The sequence below is a fragment of the Mesocricetus auratus genome, unplaced genomic scaffold (genome assembly GCF_017639785.1).
Source record: "Mesocricetus auratus isolate SY011 unplaced genomic scaffold, BCM_Maur_2.0 Super-Scaffold_100676, whole genome shotgun sequence".
Taxonomy (NCBI): Eukaryota; Metazoa; Chordata; class Mammalia; order Rodentia; family Cricetidae; genus Mesocricetus; species Mesocricetus auratus.
The window spans coordinates 105,756,692-105,780,174 of record NW_024429266.1 but is presented as its reverse complement, the minus strand read 5'-3'; the positions used below and the strand labels follow the sequence as shown (position 1 = coordinate 105,780,174).

The window sequence follows — 23,483 nt, the reverse complement described above, 5'->3', positions numbered from 1 at the left end:
GTGAGGTGCAGACCCCTTCGGAGCAGGGAGCAGTGTATACACTTGCTAGAACACTCCTGCTGGTTGCAAAACAGTGTGTCGTATTTCACGGAGAGTTCTAAAGGCTGTGTTGCACTTACTTCCTAGTGAACTTGCCCTTGGGGCCTCCCTTGTCCCTTCTTCAGGGACAGTGTTTGAATCACACCGCTGAGGCATGGTCCTCCCCACTTGACTCAGGCAACCATGTGGCTCCATGAGTCACCCCAGCACACTCAGGGTCACACCTAGCCTCGTGGTGCCTGGGGGAACTGGAGTTGGGAGGATGTGAGTGACAAGAGAGTGTTTATTTTGGCAAATACAAGCTCAGTTCACCCAGTTCAGCTCACACCAATGACATCTGAGCCCACTGAGAGTTGAAAGTGGCCCACAGGCAATCCTACTGTTAAAAACACAGAGGTGTGCTGAGTGCTTGCTGTGCAGGAGGGCCTTCCTGAGGGTCCCCTGTGCAAGCATGAGGGCCTGTCTGAGGGTCCCGAAGCCACATAAAAGCCTGGTGTGGCTGTGCATGCCTATGACCGAGCAGTGAAGCAACAAAGTCAGACAGGAACGTGTCCCAGCTCAGCTATGGCAGGGGAAAGAAGACCCATGAGTTCCCAGACTCTGCCAAAAGCCAGGATCTGGCTGATTCAGCCTCACCTGCCAGGCACTTGAGCAGGCATGACATTTTCTGGGACCTGGGGTTCATTTGAAGGACCCCAAAGGGTTCTGCCCTCATTCATTTGGAAATTCAATGAACAGGAGTTCAGAATGCAAAGTCTGAATCAAGGGCTGCCTTTGACTGGTTTCTCCTCCAAGCGAAACAAGTGATACAATGAGGTGGTAGACAGAAAGGTTTACTGGTCAGACACAGCCCCTGAGGGAGATCTGGATCTACTTACAGGCCTGTAATCCTGAGCCATTTAAATGGTTCTTCAACAATTCTCCTGTAACACAGGTGTTCCATAGCAAGCTTGGCTCACTCAGAGATCTCCACCCTTTCTGCCATGCAGAAACATCCCACGAGCGAGCTGCACAGCATCAACCACTGGCGCCATGGCCTTCCCTGGTGCCACCTGACCCTCTATATCCATCTTAGGGTCATACTTTCAAGAACAAACTGTAATCGCCAGTACCCACAGCCCTCATCCTCTCCCTTCATGTCAACAAGGCTAAATGTCTGCATGGAGCAGGCGCAAAGGGGCGACACATTGAAGCAGCTCCGGTCATCATCACAGCCAGACACGCTTTGTGCATCCAAAGATTTCATCAGAAGCGTGAAGACAACTCACAGGGGAGAAAACGTTTGCGAGTCACCTATCTGCAAAATGCCCAGAATTCCTACAAACTAGTAACAAAAGGACAACACAATTAAAAACAGGCAGGAGGGGCTGGAAAAATTAAGAGCCTCTTTCACAGGACCCAGGTTCAGTCCCCAGCACCCACATCAGGCGGGGCTCACAACTACCTGCAACTCCAGTTCTGGGGAATCCGAGGCACTCTCCTGACCTTTGCAGGCCCTCACATGCATGCGGTGCATATAAACACGCTCCCCCTCCCTCCCTCCCTCCCTCCCTCCCTCCCTCCCTCCCTCCCTCCCTCCCTCCCTCCCTCCACCTTAAATAAAAAAATAAAAAAAGAACTGAAGACAGGTATTAAAGCAGCCTGCAAATGAATGTTCACAGCATTACTAGTCACAAAATCCAAAAGGGAAAACAACCTGAACATTCATCAATGGATGACTGGGTAAAAAAAAGTGTGGTATATTTATTCAAGGGAATATTATTTAACCATGAAAGCATGGAGTCATGATAAATGGTACGATGTATAATTTTCAAACAAACTGTGAAGTGAAAGGAGCCAGTCACATTGTTTGATTCCATTTTTATGAAAACTCCAGAAAAGGCAAAGCCACAAAGACAAGAAGTGAATTGATCTTGCCGGGTTCCAGGAGTGGAGGAATGGGACGTGGTGGGTAATGGGGTGTTGTTAATTTGGATCATAAATGTTCCCTAGGGGTTTATGTGGTGCTGACTTAGTGCCCAGTGTGTGGCATCATTGGGAAGGGGGTCTGATAAAAGAAAGGTCACTGGCAGTATACCCTTGAAGGGAATATTGAGATCCCAGCTCTCCTCTGCCTCTTGAACACCATGAGGTGAGAAGCCTCTACTGCCACACTCCCACGACATCCTCTCTACAAGCTCAACATGAAGTCACTATGTAAATCACCACAGGCTGGAAGAAGTCACAGACAGACACCTCTGCATCATCAACCAAAAGCCTTTGATGGTCCTTAGTTACAGACCTCCAGTGCTTTGTCACTGACAGAGATAACAGTGATGAAACACAGCCCTGAGACCAGGGAGGTAACTGGACAGTGTTGGGAATGCAACATTAACATACTCGACTGCGTATTTTAAAACTGCACAGGCACTGTGTTATATATGATATGCGCATTTAATCACACAGAAAATAAATCTACAAATGCTGGGGGCAGTTCATGAGTACAAATTCTCCCATATCTACGTTTCTAGTAGTGGGGATATGCTTGTGCTATTGCTAGGGCAATCCTTGCATCTTTTGATATGAAATCTGTCTCCATATCTTATTTCAGTGGTGTAATTTTCACAGCTACATATTATTCTGCTGTGTCTTTATTCAGTCATTCCCCTATTTATACAAATTAAACTGTCTGCAATTGGTCTGTTGAGAGGCCCTAGAAGTAACGGCAACCCAGTAGCTGGGAGCATTCCTGGGGCTAAGGTCTTATTTCTAAGTCCTGTTTGCCACATTTTTATGCCACCAGACAAAAATGAGATGTCAAAAACATTACTTGGAGAAGGGGCTAAGATAGGCTAGAAAGTCAGGCAGTGCTTACAATATTGTGGAAACAGTCAAAAGACCCAGAGGACACCTGACGAGGCTCCCGCTGGACAAACCTCTGGCAATCTGAGCATCAGAATATGACAATGGAAAATTTTAACTCATTCACTAAAATACAAATCCATGGGTCCAGACATACACATGTTGACAGGAAAGATGGTGGTAGCTCTTTTCCCAAGAAAGACTCCCCTTCTAACCAGCTAATGCACAATTAGTGATAAATTAGAATATCAATCTTTGGCACCCATCACAGCCATAATTTAAGCCAAGATCCATTGACTGGTGCTAAACGTAACAAGTCAAAGTTGGATGAGAAAAGCTGTTTACTTAATATTCTAAGCAGCTGCCCCAGAAGGCTGACTGATCACAGAGGGAAATGAGCACCTTATTGAAGTGAAGAGCCTCAATGTGCTGACAGGTCCTGACTAGTCACCAGAAAGGCTCCCTGCCGTGAGGCCCAGGCACAAGGAAGCAGGCCTGTGGCTTGCCTGCCAAAGGCTCACCCTGAATCTGATCATGAGGAAGTGCTGGGCACACCCAGAGAGAGGGCAGCCACACAATGGCTGGCCAGCGGCCTGCAGCCACTGGGCAAGTGCTGTGGTCATGGAAGAGGAGATGGGCAGAGGACCTGTGGGGAGCTGAGGGACAGGAGAGACGGGGCCACAGACTCGGTCATGTCTGGGTTGCTTCCAAAAAGGATGTCATTAGGACAACTTGCTGAATGAAAACAAAGCCTGAAGTGTAGCTAATCACTCTTGGTTGACATCAGTTTCCTAGACTTGAGAGCGGAAACACCTTATTTTCATAAAGCCTTCGGGGCTATGTGGTGGTTTGCTACCTGTGGGCAGAGGCCTCTGAGGTCACGTGTCAGACATCCTGCACAGCAGACATTTACATTAGAGTTCATAATGCTAGCAAAATTGCAGTTAGGAAATGACAACAAAATAACTTTATGGTTGGGGGTCACCACAACATGAGGTGGCAGCACTAGGAAAGTCGAGAACCACTAGGGGATGCTGAACCTGTAAGTTACTCTCAGTCGCTCCAAGTCTACACAGACAAGCACTGCATGGGGACGGGAGGGAAGGGAACTAAGCAAACTTGGAAGATGCTAGCTTTACGAACTGGGTGAGAAGCATAAGAGACCCCTCTAGACTGCTGAAATGTTTTAGTGTGTGTGTGTGTGTGTGTGTGTGTTTGCCTGTGGGGTTGCACACACAGGTACACGTGCACCTACGTGTGCAGGAACGTGGAGGCCAGAAGCGGGTGTCAGCGGTCTTTCTCTGCCACTCTCCACCCTATTACTATTATTTTTGGCAGTTTGAAATTATCAAAATGGAGTGTTACTTTAAAAATGCTATGAGAGAGGCAAGGGACACATCTCAGTACAGTGTGTGTCTAACACATGAAACCCTGGCTTCAACCCTTAGCACCGCATATACCGCCTGTGACTCCGTACTTGATGGTGAAGAAAGGTCAGAAGTTCAAGGCCATCCTCAGATTCGGAGCGAGTTGGAGGGAATTTTAAGAGCCTGGTCTCAAGATGGGGTGGAGGAAGACTTGAGCAATAAAACAGTGAGGACAAGGACGCCAAGTTTACCCGCAAGGACTTGACAAGCAAGGGCTTTTATGGTCTCCAGTACAGCCGGAGTGTCCCTCAGGCAGGCCTCAGGACTGGGAGACTCCATGATTCACTCCTGACACCCACAGCCCAGTCTGTGCTGGCAGGCACATGAGCGCCTTCAGGGACAGGTGCAGGACAGCCACCAGAGGGTGCCCGCCTAGAGTTGCACAGGGAGCTGGGCCACACAGCTGTGCCATGTGAGGGCTACACTTTTCAGGAAACCCAGATGCCACACATACTTTTCCTTTCTTTGTGGACAGGCTGGATGAGTCATGTTTTCCAGGAGGCCACAGACTTGCCAGCTGCTGGGATCTGGAAAGCTCCAGCTATAGCCAGTGAACACAGGTCCCAGTGAGGTTGGCTGGCCAAGGCTGGGTGTGCTGTGGCCTCCAAGGAAGGAGCTGTGCTGGGGAACAGGCCAGCCAGAGTAAATCTAGTTCTGTTGGGCACTGAGCAAAATTCATGCTAAGTCTGAATCCTGGCATCTGAAGACACACTCAGATTGCTGGTTCAAGATCCCGTGAACAGTGTGTGTGAGTCTCTTGTTAACATGTTCCCCATGTACACATCTGTGGTGATATATTATTTATTATTTATTAAAGCTTGCCTGAGGATTCAGAAAAGCAAAGCTAGCCACAAGCCACAGAGGCAGGCAATTATGATACACACTTTTAATCCCAGCAGCCATACTAGCTAGCCATAGAGCTAGGTGGCAGTGGTGGTGGCACACACCTTTAATCCCAGGACTCAGGAGACAGGCAGATGGATCTGAGTTCAAGGCCACTCTGGCCTACACAAGAGTGAAGAGTAACAGAGTTCATGCCTTTGGTCTCAGCATTTGGGGTCACACAACTGTAATCCCAGCACTAGGGAGGTGCAGACAGGAGTGCTATGGCTGGCCAGAGAGAGAGCTACAAGGCAGGAGGAGACAGGAATGGAGAACTTTTGCTTCTGGGGATTCATGGAGACAAGGTCAGCCCTTTTAGCCTGAGGGAGAAGTGAGAGCTAGTGCCTCAGCAGCTTTGCTTTTCTGATCTTCAGTTTGAAGCTTGAACCCCAGTATCTGACTCTGGGTCTTTTATTTATTCAAGTTGCACCTGTCTGCACACCATCTTTTTCCCAGGTGGCATGCACAGCCTCCTCCTCTCATGCAATCCCCACCTGTGTTTAAACGCCTTCCTCAATTTCTCCTAATGCCCTTTTCTCCTGTGGCCACCCTGGCATTGGGCCATGGGACCAGATACCTAAAGAGAGAGGGGGAAACCTTTGTGGCTGCCTGAAGGGCCTTCCAGGAGCAGGTTAGATCTGCATTCCATGCTAAGACCACTATTGGAGACCCTCAGCAGTGCCCCAGGTACACACTAAACATGTGACCACAGACAAAGAAGGAAGCATGCCAGGCGAGCCTGAGACTCAGGTTCCTTACAATACTCCATCACAAATCTGCCTGCTGCTGCTATAGTAAAGGGTATAGGGGCTCCTGTCTCTAAAGTGCTGGGACTGACTAGACAGATTTGTTCTCGAAACCCAGACCCTGTGAAGTGGCCCTACAGCCACTCCACATCCCCTATTACTATGTGTGTTCTCTCATCTGCGCCTTGCTCTTCCGTTTCCCAAGGGACACAGACCTGGAGAGGGATGCCTGGGTTCCTTCTCAGTGGGGACTGACCTTGGTAGACGCGTCTGGCTTGGGTACAGTCCCTATGGCTCCCACTGCTTTTGGGCAGGCCACCGCTCATGCTCTGTCCTCTGTTGGCTGTTCTACATTGACATCCTTTTTAAAACTCTTCCCAGCCATGGTGGGAGGGCCTTTTGCTTTTTGTTGTTGTTGCCTTTTTTCCTTGTCTCTGGGTGGCCTCTCTGGCTATTGTGGGTACCTCAGCTCTCCCTCACTTCACAACCACAGAGGCACGTGACTGCAGCCATCTAAGCCTGGACTAAGCCCTTCTGTTTTCAGTACACAAAAGTTCCACTCTCCTGAGGACCCTGCCTAGCAGGCAGTGGGAAAAATGCCCTTAGAAGAAGGTGCTGGAGGATCAGTAGTCTGCAGAGTGACCAACTGTGCTTCTAGACATCGGGGCAGGAAGACCAAACTCACTCCAGCTCAGCCCCAGCCCTCCGGTTCCTGCTCTCCAGAGCAAAATGGCCCATTGATCCACATAAACTGCCCCACTGCCCTGTGTGTTTGTTCTACGGGGCAAGCTGGGGCAGGGTCCCTTCAGCCCTGGGGAAGCCCTTGGCATGTAAATTGTAGACTTGGAGACTCCAAATTGAAGCCTTGAAAGCTGGAGTTCATTCTTCCCCACACAGCACAAAACCTTCAGCACTTTATGGGAAAACAGACTTTTATTTGAAAAATAAACTCCTAGTTGCTGGGTCATAAAGGAAGGTCTGTCTAGGATCCAAGGCCGAAGTGGCATGAAAGGGCCCGGAGTTTTACAAGTTAAACAAACTCTGCAAGCTCATTCGAATTTCAAAGGCTGTCTCGCACATGCTCTGATAAAGATCCACACTCAGAGAAAGGGGGCCAAGCGCAGTCACACCGCTCAGTATGCTAGGGAACCCCGGTCTTCCTGGCAGAACCGGGGCACTTTAACCTCAAACGGAAAATGAAATTCCTTCAGAGGTTTGGAGTACACTTGACCTCGGTCAAGGCTGAGTTAGTCCTGGAAACCCGAGCTAGAAAACACAGCTTCTCCATCTCTGGCCAGAACAAATCGCGTCAGTCTCTCCATCCAGCTGATTCCCCACACCCTAGCCAGACTCGACTGGCAGGCCTTCCAAACCCATCTCAGATTCTCTGACCATCTAGGGTGGTATCTTCCCAACTGCAACCACTCCCTCCACCCAGGTCATAAAATCAGCTGTGTATCAGATAAAGCATGCTAAAATAATACAGAGACACGGAAGACAGACCAGGGGAAATCCTGTGTCATGAGAAGGGCATTATGTACCAGATGATGACATCAAATGTATAGTGTGTGTGTGTGTGTGTGTGTGTGTGTGTGTGTGAGAGAGAGAGAGAGAGAGAGAGAGAGAGAGAGAGAGAGAGAGAGAGAGAGAGAGAGAGAGAGAGAGAGAACATGTGTACATATGTGTGGTTGTAATAAATATTTGGAGGCTACTACCCCAGCTATCCTTCAGGTACCAACTATCTCACTGTTTGAGACAGTTTCTCACTGAACCTAGATCTTACTAATCAGGCTAGGCTGGCTGGTCAGCAACCTCTAGGGGTCCTCTGTCTCTGCCTTCCCAGTGCTGGGATCCGAAAGGCATGCCACCATACCCACTTAGCCTTTTTACACTGGTTCTGGAGTTTGAACTCAGGTTGTCATCATGCATAACTCTGCCATCTCCAAAGCTCTCAAATGTATCTCTTACCGCATGCACACTCGGCAATCAAGAAAAAAAAATGCAAACCATGGGGCAGTGAAGCCTCATGACTTCATTTGCGTACTTGGGGCCCAGATTTTCTACCTGGAAGATGCAAATCACCCAGGGCCAGGGTGAAATCTCTACCTTTGATTTTCACCTGTCCTGCCTGGGGCTGTAGTTTTGGCCTGGAATAGCCTTTTTGTAATCAGAAGAGGTGGACATCTGATGGGGGAAGTCCTGTGTAAATGGCAATAAAGCTCTATTGGCCAATAGGGAAGCAAGATAGGTGGGACTAGGAGTCTAGGAGGATTCTGGGAAATGTAGTGAACTGACTGGTCGCCATGTGCTCTCCTGGGAGGGACGGATGCAGCAGGAGTGCGACCTCGTAAAGATAAGTCCTTATAAAATATGTATGAGTAATTATGGGTTAATAATCAAGTCAGAGCTAGCTGATAAGAAACCAAGCAAACGGCCAACAGCTTCATAATTAAAACAGTGCCTTATGTGTTATTTGGGGGCTGAAAACAGCAACAGAAACCAGGCAGCAGGCAGGAAAACTAAACATTACAGACATCCAGGTTAGAGATTTTTTAAAAAATTCCTTTCTTTCCTAGTAGGACAAATATAATGTCCCAATCCCAGTGGGGCCAGTTTTGTCAGCAGCAGACACCATCGAGTGTGGGCCACCGCTTGTTATTAAGAAAAGATGGTATGTAATGCTCAGTGGGGCCTGAGGAGCTGGCCCAGTGCAGTCTCCTCTCACCTCCCAATACCACTGCCAATACCATGATCATGAGGGTCTGAGGAAGCACGTGTTATAGCATCTGTGACATCTGTTTATCACGCTAGCTGTAGAGTACATCTTAATCTGAATACCTTTGCCAGGGCCTTTCGGATCTGCAGGGGAAGGAGAAAGAGAGGAAAGGAACTGAGTTCTGAGTCTCACAGCCCACAGGGGGTAGAAGGCAACAAGGGGAGTGGAGGTCTTTCTGCCAGCCTTTCCATCCTGGTTAGTCTCATGGTCAGGGCTCCCCCTGGGTGGCCCTCTGTGCACTGACTGGGACGGCTAGGATGGTGGCTGTAGAGGTGGCAGGACTGGTTTTTTAAGAGACAAGAAAGCAAGAGAAGCCAGTCAGGAGGCAACCAACCGCAGAGGTGCTTGTGGAAACAGTTTGGCTCACACTCGGGAGGGCTGCTCAAGCCAAGCATAGTCAGGCAAGAATTTCTAGAGAAAACAGGCCTGGAAAGTAATTCCAACGAGGCTGGAGCCCATTGGATTGGTGCCCAGTCTGTTTCAGTGGTTCTCAGACAGCTCTCACTCTGTCCGCTCTGAGCAACAGCCACACAAGCTCCTGGGAAGGGCACGCCATTCCCCTCACTGACACCCGATGGCTCCCCAGCCATTCAAGCAAAGCCTGGGCTCCACCCGTGAGGCCCCACCCTCCTCTGGCCTCGCCGCTGCTAGCTGTTATCTTCTCCAGGCCTGCCCACATGGACCTGTTCTCGGAAGGCTCAAAGGACTCAAAGGACGGGAAGAAATGAACTGCTGTCGCCTGCCAGGCCTGACGTCTTTGCAGCTGTCCACCTGAGTCCTCTCTGCCTCCATCCCACCCAGACCAAACGTCTTCCCACCGGAGAGGCTGCTGCTGGTTTTCCTGTATGTAGCAGCAGCGCCTCTGCATCCCGCTTGACTTTCTTCATTGCATTCGACACAGCATGTTTATGCCTAGGATACACATGCCCACCTGCCCTCAGGACGGAACCTGCGGGAGGGCAGGGACAAGCTTGTTTGCTGTGTTCTTCCCAGTGACTAGCATCCAGCAGGGCCTTGTGAGGCACTGGCTGGCTGAATGTCAGAGATGAGCATCTTCTCTGAAGCTTCCTCATTTCATCGGGACAAGACAAAAACAGGGCGGGTTCCTGACTCTTTCCTCTCAGCAGGACCACAGAGGCTCCTGTGGGAGGCTCAGCATGTGAGGCTGTGGCACCCCCTAGTGGCCGTTAGGCCACAAGGCTAGGAAACCGTGAGCTTTGCTCTCATCTCATCTACACTATGTGAGTGAAATCAGATATTAAAAATGTTTAGACAGTAAAGGTGAAGAGGATTAACAACATTAAGGGCATCTCCCCTTGAACGTGGGAGGGACATAGATGGAGTAGTGACTGTCCCAAGTGGTTAAATGTCGCATAAAACATTTCATAGAGGCTCACAGATGACACAAAAACCTATCAAAGATGAACATTTTAGGACTGGGAAGACGACCAAGATGATGGAGTGCTTGCTGTGCACATATGAGAATCTGAGTTTGATACCTAGAACACATTAAAGAAAAAAAAGACAGGTATGGTAGGGTGCACTGGAAATCTTAGCACAGGGAGGGAGGAGATAGGGGGATCCCTAGGACTCCTGGCTAGCCAGAATAGCCTACTTGTGAGCTCTGGGCCAACAAAGAAACCCCATCTAAAAAAAATGAGGCAGATAATAACTGAAGAATGACAACTGAGGGTGACATCTGGCCTTCACGTGTATGTTTCACAGACACACACACTTACTTCATGGTAAATTTGGGGGCATTTCAAGACAAGGTTTCTCTGTGTAACAGCCCCAGCTGCCCTGGATCTTTCTCTATAGACCAGGCTGGCCTCGAACTCATAGAGATCCTCCTGCCTCTGCCTCCCAAGTGCTGGGATTAAAGGTGTGCGCCACCAACGCCTGGCTACACTGGTAAACTTCTTAAAAGACAAACTAAGGTGGAAGCAGAAACACAGAAAGAACCTAGAAGTGACTTTAAGACAAGATGTGGGTCTGATGTCCTCCCGCTGGAAGTCTGTCTGAGGAGTCTGCCTGGCTGGTCCCTTTGCCAAGGAAGACTTTACCTAACCAGCAACTGACATTCTTACAAAGGTGCTTGCAAATTGTCTTTGGCATATCCCTAGCCTCCAGCGCTCTGACTGGCTGTTTCTCTGGTCCCATCCAGTGTCCTTTTCAGAGAGAGTGCAGTCCCCACACCACTCTGCCCATCATTCACACTGCTTTGTTTTCTTCTAGCGGGGGAAATTAAAGTTTGTGGTCCACCCCTCCAGTCCTGTTTTTGGAAGGTCATCATTTGGAAGAACAGCACACTTTGTGTACAGCTCACCCGAGGCAAGATGGGAGGATGCACCCTGATGCTTTGATGGCACGAACACACACACACACACACACACACACACACACACACACACACACACACACACAGATACACACACAGATACACTCACACACAGACACACACAGAGAGAGATACACAGACACACAGATACACACACAGATACACACACACACAGACAGACACACACACACAGATACATAGACACACACACACAGATACATACACACACACAGAGAGAGATACACAGACACACAGATACACACACACAGATACACACACACAGATACATAGACACACACAGACACACAGACACAGAGAGAGATACACAGACATACAGATACACACACACAGATACAGACACACACAGATACAGACACACACACACACAGACACACACACACAGATACATAGACACACACACAGACACACACACACACAGAGATACACAGACACACAGATACACACACACAGATACACACACACAGATACAGACACACAGATACAGACACACACAGATACACACACACAGATACACACACAGATACATAGATACACACACACAGATACAGACACACACACACAGATACACAGACACACACACACAGATACATAGACAAACACAGATACACAGACACACAGACACACACAGATACACAGACACACACACAGATACATAGACACACACAGATACACAGACACAGACACACACACACAGATACATACACACACAGATACACAGACACACACACAGATACACAGACACACACAGATACACACACAGATACATAGATATAGACACACACACAGATACAGACACACACAGATATACACACACAGATACACAGACACACACACAGATACATAGACAAACACAGATACACAGACACACAGATACACACACACAGATACACACACACACGCAGATACACACACACACAGATACATAGACACACACACAGACACACAGACACACAGACACAGAGAGAGATACACAGACACACAGATACACACACAGATACACACACACAGATACAGACACACACAGATACAGACACACACACAGATACATAGACACACACACAGACACACACACACACAGAGATACACAGACACACAGATACACACACACAGATACAGACACACACAGATATACACACACAGATACACACACAGATACATAGATACAGACACACACACAGATACAGACACACACACAAATACACAGACACACACAGACACACACACACAGATACATAGACAAACACAGATACACAGACACACACAGATATACACACACAGATACACAGACACACACACAGATACACAGACACAGACACATACACACAGATACATACACACACAGATACACAGACACACACAGATACACACACAGATACATAGATACAGACACACACACAGATACAGACACACACACACAGAGATACACAGACACACACAGATATACACACACAGATACACAGACACACACACAGATACATAGACAAACACAGATACACAGACACACAGATACACACACAGATACACACACACAGATACACACACACACACAGATACACACACAGATACACACACACACAGATACATAGACACACACACAGACACACAGACACAGAGAGAGATACACAGACACACAGATACACACACACACAGATACAGACACACACAGATACAGACACACACACACAGATACATAGACACACACAGATACACAGACACACACAGATACACACACAGATACATAGATACAGACACACACACAGATACAGACACACACACACAGAGATACACAGACACACACAGATATACACACACAGATACACAGACACACACACAGATACATAGACAAACACAGATACACAGACACACAGATGCACACAGATACACAGACACACACACAGATACATAGACACACAGATACACAGACATACACAGATACACACACAGATACAGACACACACACAGATACAGACACACACACAGATACACAAACACACACAGATACACACACACAGATACAGGCACACACAGATACACACACAGATACATAGACACACACACAGATACAGACACACACAGAGATACACAGATACACACGGATACACAGACAGAGATACACAGACACACACACACAGATACACACACAGATACATAGACAAACACAGATACACAGACACACAGACACACACAGATGCACAGACACACACAGATACATAGACAAACACAGATACACACACACACAGATACACACACAGATACAGACACACACACAGATACACAGATATACACACACAGATACACAGACACACACAGATACACACACACAGATACAGACACACACAGATACATAGACACACAGACAAAGACACACACAGATACACAGACACACACACAGATACATAGACACACAAAGACACACACACAGATACAGACACACACACAGATACATAGACACACACACACAGAGATACACACACACACACACACACACACCTCTTTAAGGAGTCTGAACAGTAAGGAAGCTTTTCATAAAAAACAATGAAGCTGCAGACAGGCTAACTTCAATAAAGAAACCACTCTGAGAATCATCTCACCCACTTTCTGCTCAGCTACGCCTTTGCCCTTTATTCTGGGAACCATGTCCACAGCTCGGCGGAGGAAACAGGGACGCCCTCATGTTCTTTGGTGGGAGGGCATATCTACTTACATGGCCAGTCAAGTTCTGACTTCACTGTGAAGCCTGTCCCTGGCCTACAGAAGAGGGACATAACAACTGGATCAGGCCAGCTCTGCCTCATGCTGCCTTGGTGTCTAATGAAGCCAAGATAGAGGAAAAGGGAGCGCAGCTGTCAGGGGCTGTCACCACCTGTGGTTTGGAACATACCGTACTCACTGGTAGTTGCGATGGACTTTGGGGGACAACAGGCACAGGAGAGGTGGAGGGAGGCACCACGGCCGATGGAACAGCTGCTATGTGGGGAAAGTCTCTGAGGTGTGCCATGTAGGAAGGAGGCTTAGCGGCTTGAATGTAGTGACATGTGTGTTCACGCTGCAGTGCACACAGGGAAGGCTGGGTACAGGGAAGGCTGGGTATAGCCCTTCAAGCCCTCACCGAGGAGACACCAGAGACAGAGTGTTACTTAAATCAGGGCAGCAGTTTGAAGGCCACAAACAGTTCAGTGCTTCCCAAGAGCAAGTTCCAGGGGCTGTGGGAGAGAGGCAGACTCTGCTGGGCACATCTGGGGCCAACTAGTTCACACACACCAAGCTTCGTGCAGTGGTTTAACCTTCTGTCAACTCAACTGGGTTTAGCAACACCTAGGAGATGGGGTGGCACACCCTGGGTATCTCTGTGAATGGGTTTCCAGAGAGGATTAGCTGGGTGCATGTGTGGGGGAGAGGGTCGTATTGTTCCACGCGCCCCGAGTCTGGCAAAAGTAGCTCACATACTTTGTGACCTGGAGCAAGTCACTTGCTTTCTGTGCCAAGTGCCAACAGCTACCTCGAAGGAAGGGCTGCTGAGGTTCAGAAGGAACTGGAGTCCCCCCGGGAGTTGGAGCAAACGACTGCTATGTTAAGGACTGTCCCCCATGACAAACAGGACAGGCGTGTGCATTCACAACAGGCAGCTCTCTAAACAGCCAGGAGGGGACCCAGAGGCTGACTCCAGGAAGACTAGTGACCTAGTTAAGACGACCAGGTCAGGTGAACAGTATATAAACCAGCAGGACATTCATACTTTCCAAACCAATTAAAAGCGTCTACCCACTTGCTAACTGTTTGCCTCTATCGTGTCCCATGAGAAGCAAACCCCAAGACTCAGTATTCAACCCCACCTGTACCTCTCACACTCTTGTCAACCAGATAAGATGGGCTGGGAGTGCTCTCCCTGGCCCACCTCCTACCTGATAGGAGCTCCAGGCTCTAGGCCTCCACTGCAAACTTCTCTCCCTGTCTGTCAAGTGAAGGCTGAGGCCAGCGTGCTCCTGCTCAGCCTTCACTGAAAGCAAGCGGGAAAGTCCCAGTGACTAGATTCAGGAGGCTCCCCAGCCCAGCAGGCAGGCTTTACATTCACGGCCACCACTCAGGCCCAACTGGAAACTGAGCGGCCTATGGCAATGGAAACTTGCTCCCTCTCCATCCAGAGGCTGGACGTCCTGGTGGCTAAGAGCAGGCAGGGTATGACTGCTGGGAACTCCATGGAGGAGTGCCACCTCGTATTCAGTCCATCACTGTTGCCATCTTTGTGTTGGCTGACTCACAGTGCTGTCACTCCAAGCCCTGTCTCTGTGTCACAGGGCCTTTCGGAGGGTAGGTTCACCCCTCAGCCTGCAACTTGAACTTCCCCTCTATGATGTTTGATGGTGGCCCATTCTGTCTACATTCCGGGTCTTGCCTAGGACCCTAGGAGAGGGTGCTGGGACTCTGAGGAGGTCTCCTAGGGAACTCAGACTCTCATGTCAGTGTTTAACATGGGGAAAGATCTGGTTCTTCATGGAGCATTGGGCAAGTCAGCCTAGGGTCACAGCATGCACTCCCGTGCTCACGGGAACTGCTCCTGCACCAAATGTGTACACTTCTACACCAAGTACACACCTGCGTGCACCAGGCTCCCACAGTTCTATACTGAGTACACATCACATGCATGGCTCATGCTAACTCTAGCTGGGTCTCCCAGGCCTGCCCTGGCCGCCACACACCATAAGGAAGCCTCTCATGTGGCTCATTCACCTGGCATTCTCCTAGCCACATCAAACATCCTGATGCTGGCTTTGATCTCAAACACTAGTCTAGCCTTAGCTGTACCTGTTCTGACCTCTCTCCCCTGCTTCCAGACAACACCTACCACACCAAGCTCATTTTAAAACATGTATTTATCTTTTAGGCTAGGCCTAGTGGCACAGACCTCTAATTCCAGCTACTCAGGAGGAGGAGGAGGCAGGAAAAAAGCCTGCCTGGGCTACACAGTGGGTTCAAGGCCAGCTTTCAGACATTATCTCAAAAAAAAAAAAAAGTAAAACAGGGCAGGGGATGGAGCTCAGTGGGGGACACTTGCCAAGCATGAATGAGGCTCTGTGCTCCAGCTCTGGGACCACACACACACAGACACACAGACACACAGACACAGACACACAGACACACAGACACACACACACACAGACACAGACACAGACACAGACACACACACACACACACACACACACCCTTTCCGGCACCTTCAAGAGTAGCTGGGCCCATCCACCTGTCTTGGATTTGGCTCTGGGACTGCATTTTAGAACATGTCTCAAAGCTATGTTAAGCCTCCCAGATTGTGGGGCTCTATGACCACAGCCCTGGAGGCAAATGCAGTCTAGTTGTAAGTGACCCAGACATGAGGCCACTCAGCTGAGGTCTGGTCTGCTGGTCCCACAATTTGGAGAGGACACACAATGGAGCAGATGACCCTCCTCATCTGCAGATGCAATCCACCACAGGCCAAAACCCTTTTAATTGCATCTATACAGAGTATCTACAGGCTCTTTCTAAAGTTATTGTGGTGTGTGTGTGTGGCATCAGTTGCCTCTTCCCACCATTACATGCCTTCTAGAGACGGAACACAAGTTGTCAGGCTGATGGCGGGCTCAGCCGTCTCAATAGCTCTTTCCCTGGACTACAGCATAATGTATTTACAGATGGCATGCACATTATGCTAGGTTTTACAAACAATCCAGAGAAGATTTAAAGTATGTGCAAGGGGGCTGGAGAGATGGCTCAGGAGTTAAGAGCACTGGTTGCCCTTCCAAAGCATCCCAGCAGCCACACGACAATTAACGACTGTGACTCCAGCCCCAGAGGAACTTCTGGCCTCTTCAGGCATTACATATGTATGGCATACTGACATAAAATGCCAGCAAAAAAAGATTTTTAAGTGTTTTTTAAAAGTGCATGAAAGGGTTATCTAGGATTTTATAATGGCTACACTATTTCTATATAAGAGACTTGAGCATCCCTGGCGTTTGGTCTCCAATACCTTGTGAAATAGTGAGGGACACTGTATGAGAGAATCTCAGGGTGTGGTCCAGAAATCAGAGGAAGTTCTCTAGAATGTTTCAACATCAGCACTAGAACATTCTGCTCTTGACTGGGCTTTGGAGATGCACAGCTACTTTCCCTGGGTAGCACTGGCCTCAAAGGACACTTCCATACGGCAATGCCTCGGTCACAGTGTGATGTCACAGTTTGTGTAATCATGGAAAGGCAGAAGAGCTGCCATGCTGGGGACATGGCTTTTGGGCTACTAGGAACAATATCCTACGGACCAGGTGCACACACGAAACAATAAAGGAGGGAACTCTTATAATAACTCACAACTCAGAAAGGCGGAAGTGTCTCCACTGATGGTCTTGCAAGACAAGAGATGCAAACGCTACCCAGGGGGAAAGGAATACCCTTGACCTCTGAACATTCTGTGGCAAGTCCCTTTTCCGTTCTCCATGCAAACATTCTAAATTAGCAGAGAAGCTGGGAAGAAGCTATAGGCAGGGAGCACGCAGGCTCTCTGTGGTAGTTTGAGTGTGGAATGGCCCCTTCAGGCTCCCATTTGAACACACAACCCCCATGTGTGGAGCTGTTTGGGAAAACTGTAGAGTTTTTAAGAGGTGAGTCACTGGGGCTTGAAGGAGTTTTTTTTCTTTATTTCTTTTCCTTTTAGCCTGGCCCTATTTGCTGTTTAGTCTTTGCTTCCTGAGTATGGATGCAATGTGACAGCCAGTTTCCTGCTCCTGCTACCATGCCTCCCTCACCATGACGGACTGTACCTCTAAGAACTGTCAACCAGACCCTTTGTCCCTTAAGGTGCTTTATCCAGGACACCTTATCACAGCCTTGGCCTTTCTTATTGTGCTCAACAGCACTCAAGTGACAATACTCATCTTCAGACCACAAGCAACTTATGACTCAGAAGGATACTCTCGCCTAACACACACATTTCCTTCACGTTTCTCCAGCCAGTGTGCTTCCCGCCCTGTGCTTCTAGGTGCCCAGGGCCCCAGAGAGAAAAGCTCAGGGTCTTTCATAAAGAGTCAAAGTTCCTAGACCCCAAAACCCAGGGACCAGAGCCATACCAGGGAGCACACTGGTCTTGGGTGCAGCCCTACCCTGGGCACTAGAAGTGAACATTTGTCCTCCCAAATCAGACCTCAGGAAGTTTCTAGTTCATGCCACTGAGTTCACACCACCAAGCTCACCACACTGGAAGACCGTGCTGACGACAAGCAGCAGGTGGAGACGGGTGTCACCGCACATGAAGGCAGGCTCAGCACCAAGTCACCAGCAGCTACCCTGTGGCCCTCATGCTGTTTGGCCAAGTGGCTAGAGGGAGGGCCCCACACAGCCCAGCACCCACCTGAAACCACAGCATCAATGCCTTACTTTTTCTGGACCGTGAGAAGAACCTGATGCCCCCGGGAGAGGTAGAGGGGTTGGAGTTGGGTGAAGACTCTTTAGACGAGGAGCGGAAGATCCCACTGAAGCTCATACGGCGTGGCGAGCGTGGAGGGGACTCCTGGTAGGAGAATGGGAACACAGTTTTGGGAGAGCCAGGGCTTGTCTTGGGTCTCACAGGAGCAGACACAGGGCTGGAGGGCCGAGGCTGGGGGCCCCTGTAGAAGAGTCCTCTGGAAGGGCTGCCTGAGCTAAAGGGACTGTCCACCTGCAGAAAGACAGACAAATGGGTGAGGTCACAATGCTCCAGACACTCTGAGCTCTGCCTGCAGTAGACCTGTCATTGTTGCTCCTTCCTACCTACACCAAGCAGATAAAGCAGCAGCCCTGAGCTCTTCCTGCAGAGGCGGCAATGAAATTGCCCCAACATCAGCACCTGTGCCACGATGCCCAACCCTGGGCTGATCAGCTCTTGTCCTGGAGGCCCTGGCCAACCTGCGAGGCTGTCTAATGAAGCCCTGGGGGAGGGGACAACCTGAAGGTGGGGGAGGAGGCCTAGCGCCACTCCTGCCTCTCCTGACTGCCCCATCCACATCTCTTGCCTCTTCCCATATTGGCTGTCATTCCTCAAGTCCTTCACTCGTTCTTTTCCAGGTCTGAGGATACAACTGTGGCTCTTTGTCCTCCCCCCACCCGACCCCAGGAGAAAAAGCATGAGTCTCTATGATCCAGAATGCATACTAGACCTTGGGCTCACTGGTAAGGATGCTGTAGGAGAAGGTGACAGATTTCACTCCAAGCTACTGTAGCATTTGAATGACTAAAGCCACTGGCAGAAGTCAGGAAAAGACCCCAGACTTCAGTGATGAGTTAAAAACATAGCCACAGTTTAAAAAATGACTAGGTCCCATAGCTTTAGGCCATGGCTACTGCTCACGAACATTCAGTATTGACAGTGCAAATGTATTCAGGGGCTTGCTTCCTGCAGGCTGGGTTTGGACCTCAGCTCTGCCCCTTACTGTGTCAGCATGCTCCGTGGTCCCACTGCCTCCGTTTCCTTCTTTGTGGCACAAAGACAGTCATATCCTCGGCTGGTAGGGCTGTTTGAGTGTTCACATGGACACACTATCACAGGGACTGATTTACAGCAATGATATACATGGTGATTTACTATGGTCCTATTACTTGTTTCTATTGTGACACTGGAGCCAAAGGGACCTAAGGGGACCCCACATCAGCAACAGAACACAAAGTAACTGTCATAGGCTCAGGGGACAAAGATCAAACCCTGGAAATGCTTGGTGTACACTGATAACCAGGGCCACACTAAGGAGCAAAGTCCCCAGAGAGGACGTGTGGACAACCAGTAGAGGGTGCCCCTGAGCTCCAACAGCAGGTATCTCAAAGACTAGGATGTCCATGTGGGACGCTCCTTCAGTGACCAGAAGTACCCCTCCATGTGATTCTCCACCTGCACCTAAGGAACTGGTGTCGTCACATGTAGGTGTAGGACCCACTTGGTGCCAACTCCTTCCTGAATAGCTTCTGAGGCAGAGACTGGTGTGCAACCAGGATCTTATAATTGAGCCATCTCCTTAGAAAGAAGTTTGGGGCCTGGAGAGATGGCTCAGTGGTTAAGAGCACTGGCTGCTCTTCCAGAGGTCCAGCGTTCAACTCACAACATTCACATGGCGTTCACAACTGTCTATAACTCCAGTACCAGGGATTCTGACACCCTCCCACAGGCATACATGCAGGCAAAATACCATGCATATAAAATAAGAATAAACACATCATAAAATATTTTTAAATTAGCTCAGATCAACTGCCCTCCTACTTACTATGAAGACCAGTGAGATTCCTTGCCTCTTCAGTTCAGCCACCATCCCATTTGCCTATGGGACTCAGGATTGCTACTGAGAATGAACTTTTAAAGCAAGGGGTTCTTCAAGTGGTGGGTGGGTTGCCACGGGGTAAGGAATAGGGTACCAAGAGACCCTACCTGCAGTAGAAACCATGCCCACAGGAAACAGAAGATGACAGACCGAGCAAGGATTTGGTCAGAGCCCTGAGTATGAGCCCAGCAATGTGGATGGACGAGTGAGCTGGCCCTCTGCATCTGACCCTCCTCTATACAATGGGGATGCTAGACTGCTTTATGCGCTTTATGGGATGCAAAGATGACAGGCTGTGATCTACAGGAGAGATGTTTAACATGGTTCTTGGTACACGAGGAGTCCTTCATACATGTCTGACCAGCAGCATCACCGTGCATTAAAGGGTGCTTAAAGGAGAAAGGCCTTATATTCTGGAAAAGGAGGAAAGCTGAGTTTCAAGCATACCTTAGTTATGAGAGCTCCAGGGTTCCAGGACCTGCTCCCTGACTGTGGAGACCATGGTGGCTCCAGAACTAGGCAGGCATTGGCTTCAGGTATATATGAAGTCCATCATTCTTCATCACTGGATGCCACTACATCTGATGGCAGAAGGCTCTAGCTGGCACCACAGCAGACATCATAAAAGTTAATGAGTGTTCCGACCTCAAGGCCTGCAGCTTTAACCCTGATACTACATACCTAGTAACATTACAGAAATGCTCAGGGGACCAAAGAGGCAAGGCCAGGGAAAGAGTCCAGAGAGGAGGTCACCTCTGGAGTCCCCAAAGACTGGCCCACAGCACTCCTCCTACTATGTTGTGTAGCTTGCCTTGCACATAGCCTTGGCCTAATGAGGAGATGGTGTCCCAGGCAAATGCCAGCCTTCAGCTCTAGAGAGAAGACACAGGCAGATGGGGAAGCAGTAGGCCTCCCAGGAGATCACGGAATGAGGTGAAATGCCAGAAGCATGAAGCAGATGAAGGGATGCCCAGGAGAGACAAAACCGCCTATCACAGGGACCCCAGACAGAGAAGATCCTGAAGTCTACATGGCTTTGGACAGGATGATGGGCAAGGGAGAGGAGACATTCTGGAGTGGGATCTGAGAAGCAGCCAGGTCTCAGATACAGAGGGCTAATGCATGATCTACTCAGGGACTCACTCACAGGAGGAGTTGAGCCAAGTCTCAGATACAGAGAGCTAACACATAATCTACTCATGAGAGGTAAATGCCAGCAAAGACTCAAATCTTTTTTGATTGGCAAGGGAGTCCCCAAGACCCCACTGACTGAGAATCCAATCTATATATTCAGAACTATAGACCCCCAAGAATTAGAAACTCAGCCTTCTGGCAGAGAAGGGAGCCCCAGAAAACAGACCTTCTATTTCTTCCGCTAAAAATGTTCAAAGAGCAGAGGATGCTGGGCCCCTGCAGATCCCATCTTCCCTGCCTGTTTCCTGGAAGGGGCTTGCAGGAAACAGCAGACCATGGGCGTCTCCAGAGCCACCAGGGATGGCCATTCCCAGGCTATTAGGCTAGCTGAAGCAAAATGATACTCTGCTCAAAACCACTGTATGATTCTCTGGGTATGGCTGAGACTCCCCGGTGTGCACCCGGCTTCACAAGAGCTAATAGTGAGGAGGCGCTTGGGCTCTTTAAGGCAGAGTTTCCCAGACAGGGCAAACTCCATGTTTGTCAGGGAACCACTAGGCAGGAAGCTAGTGCTCTGGTCTTAGCTGGGCTGGCCTTTCCACCACACGGAAGAGGAGGCAGCAGCAGGTGAGAAAGGGAGGGAAGAGCATGGGGGATGGCTTCAGGACTGATCAGGAGGGATTAGCAAGGCAGGTATCCATGCCCTTGAAGATGAAGGGAAGGGCACAGAACAAGGTTAAAGGAGCTAGGAAGGCAGCTGGGGAGAGGAAGTCCAAAGCCAGGGCACCTAAGGTCTAGTCTTGGAGTCCAGTAATGAATCCAGCTACTCAGGCTGAAGAGCCAAAAGCGGGGCAGCTGTGCTGTTTCCAGGAGAGAGGATCTGAGATCAGTCTTCAGCCAGAAATGGATGGAAATCAAGTGATGTCTGTGGCCCTGCCCGGTGAACACTCCCCGTGAGTGAGGGAACGATGCACGCTGTCCTTCCTCACATGAGCGGCCAGTGCTGACTGCCCTTCCAGACCTGCTGGATTGCAGGCACCATCTGCACCTGTCCCTGAGTGATGCGGTGTAACCCTCAACCACTTTGGCAAGCACAATTCCTGGCCCTGCGTGGTCAGGAGGGAGGCGTGTTCAAAGAGAGACTGTCCTGTCTAAGGCCGACTGCTAGAAATGAGAGAGCGGCCAGGCAGTGATGGCAGGATCAATGCACGGAGACGAAAGCCAGTCATTTGTTGGGTGTGTGCTGCGCCGTTCCACAGACTCCCTTGGCTGATTAGTCACTGCAATGCAACTCATGCTTCCTGGCTAGTTCTGACTCGGTAGATATATACAAGAACCACACAGTCAGTCCACTAGAGACACACAGTCAGTCCACTAGAGACACACAATCAGTCCACTAGAACCACACAGTCAGTCCACTAGAGACACACAGTCAGTCCACTAGAGACACACAGTCAGTCCACTAGAGACACACAGTCAGCTGAGCAGAGTGCCACACAAAGATATGTTATGACAACAAAGAACTGCTCCCTCTTAGGGACGGGGTACAAGGAAGTGGGCAGAGAGGGTCAGACTAAGTAAGAATCTAACTGAGGTTCTCTCCCGTGTTTCCATTTTGAGCAAGGTCAACGCTATGAAGAACTGAACAGGGGCAGAGGCATACCTTTCTGGGGCAACATGGAAATTTTCCTGGATGCCAGTGACCTCACTATCTCCTGAAAGGCCTCTTTGACTGTCACCAGCACTAGAGGTTCCTGAGGGCTGTGACAATAGCATTGAGGTGTCCCCAGGCCTAGGGGGAGTTGCTCTCTAGGGGTGGGGACACCAAGCTGCAATGCCCACGGGAGCTCCCTTTCCACCACACCAAGCTGCTCAGGAGAGGCCCCGCCTCCAAGCTGCAGCCATCTGGAGACTGTGGATGAAGGAGAAGACATGTGCTCTACAGTCCCAGCCTGTACATCGTCT

The 23,483-nt window shown here is 49.4% G+C and overlaps 1 protein-coding gene across 2 annotated transcripts in view; it reads right to left on the bottom strand.

Moving 5' to 3' along the window:
• The window catches only part of Prkag2 (protein kinase AMP-activated non-catalytic subunit gamma 2), a 249,890-nt gene that overhangs the window by 157,198 nt on the left and 69,209 nt on the right, over window positions 1–23,483 (bottom strand). For both annotated transcript variants that reach the window (XM_040737111.1, XM_040737112.1), the window contains exon 3: window positions 18,478–18,757. In XM_040737111.1, coding sequence (XP_040593045.1) covers window positions 18,478–18,757 — 280 coding nt within the window. The remainder of the gene's footprint in view (window positions 1–18,477; window positions 18,758–23,483) is intronic.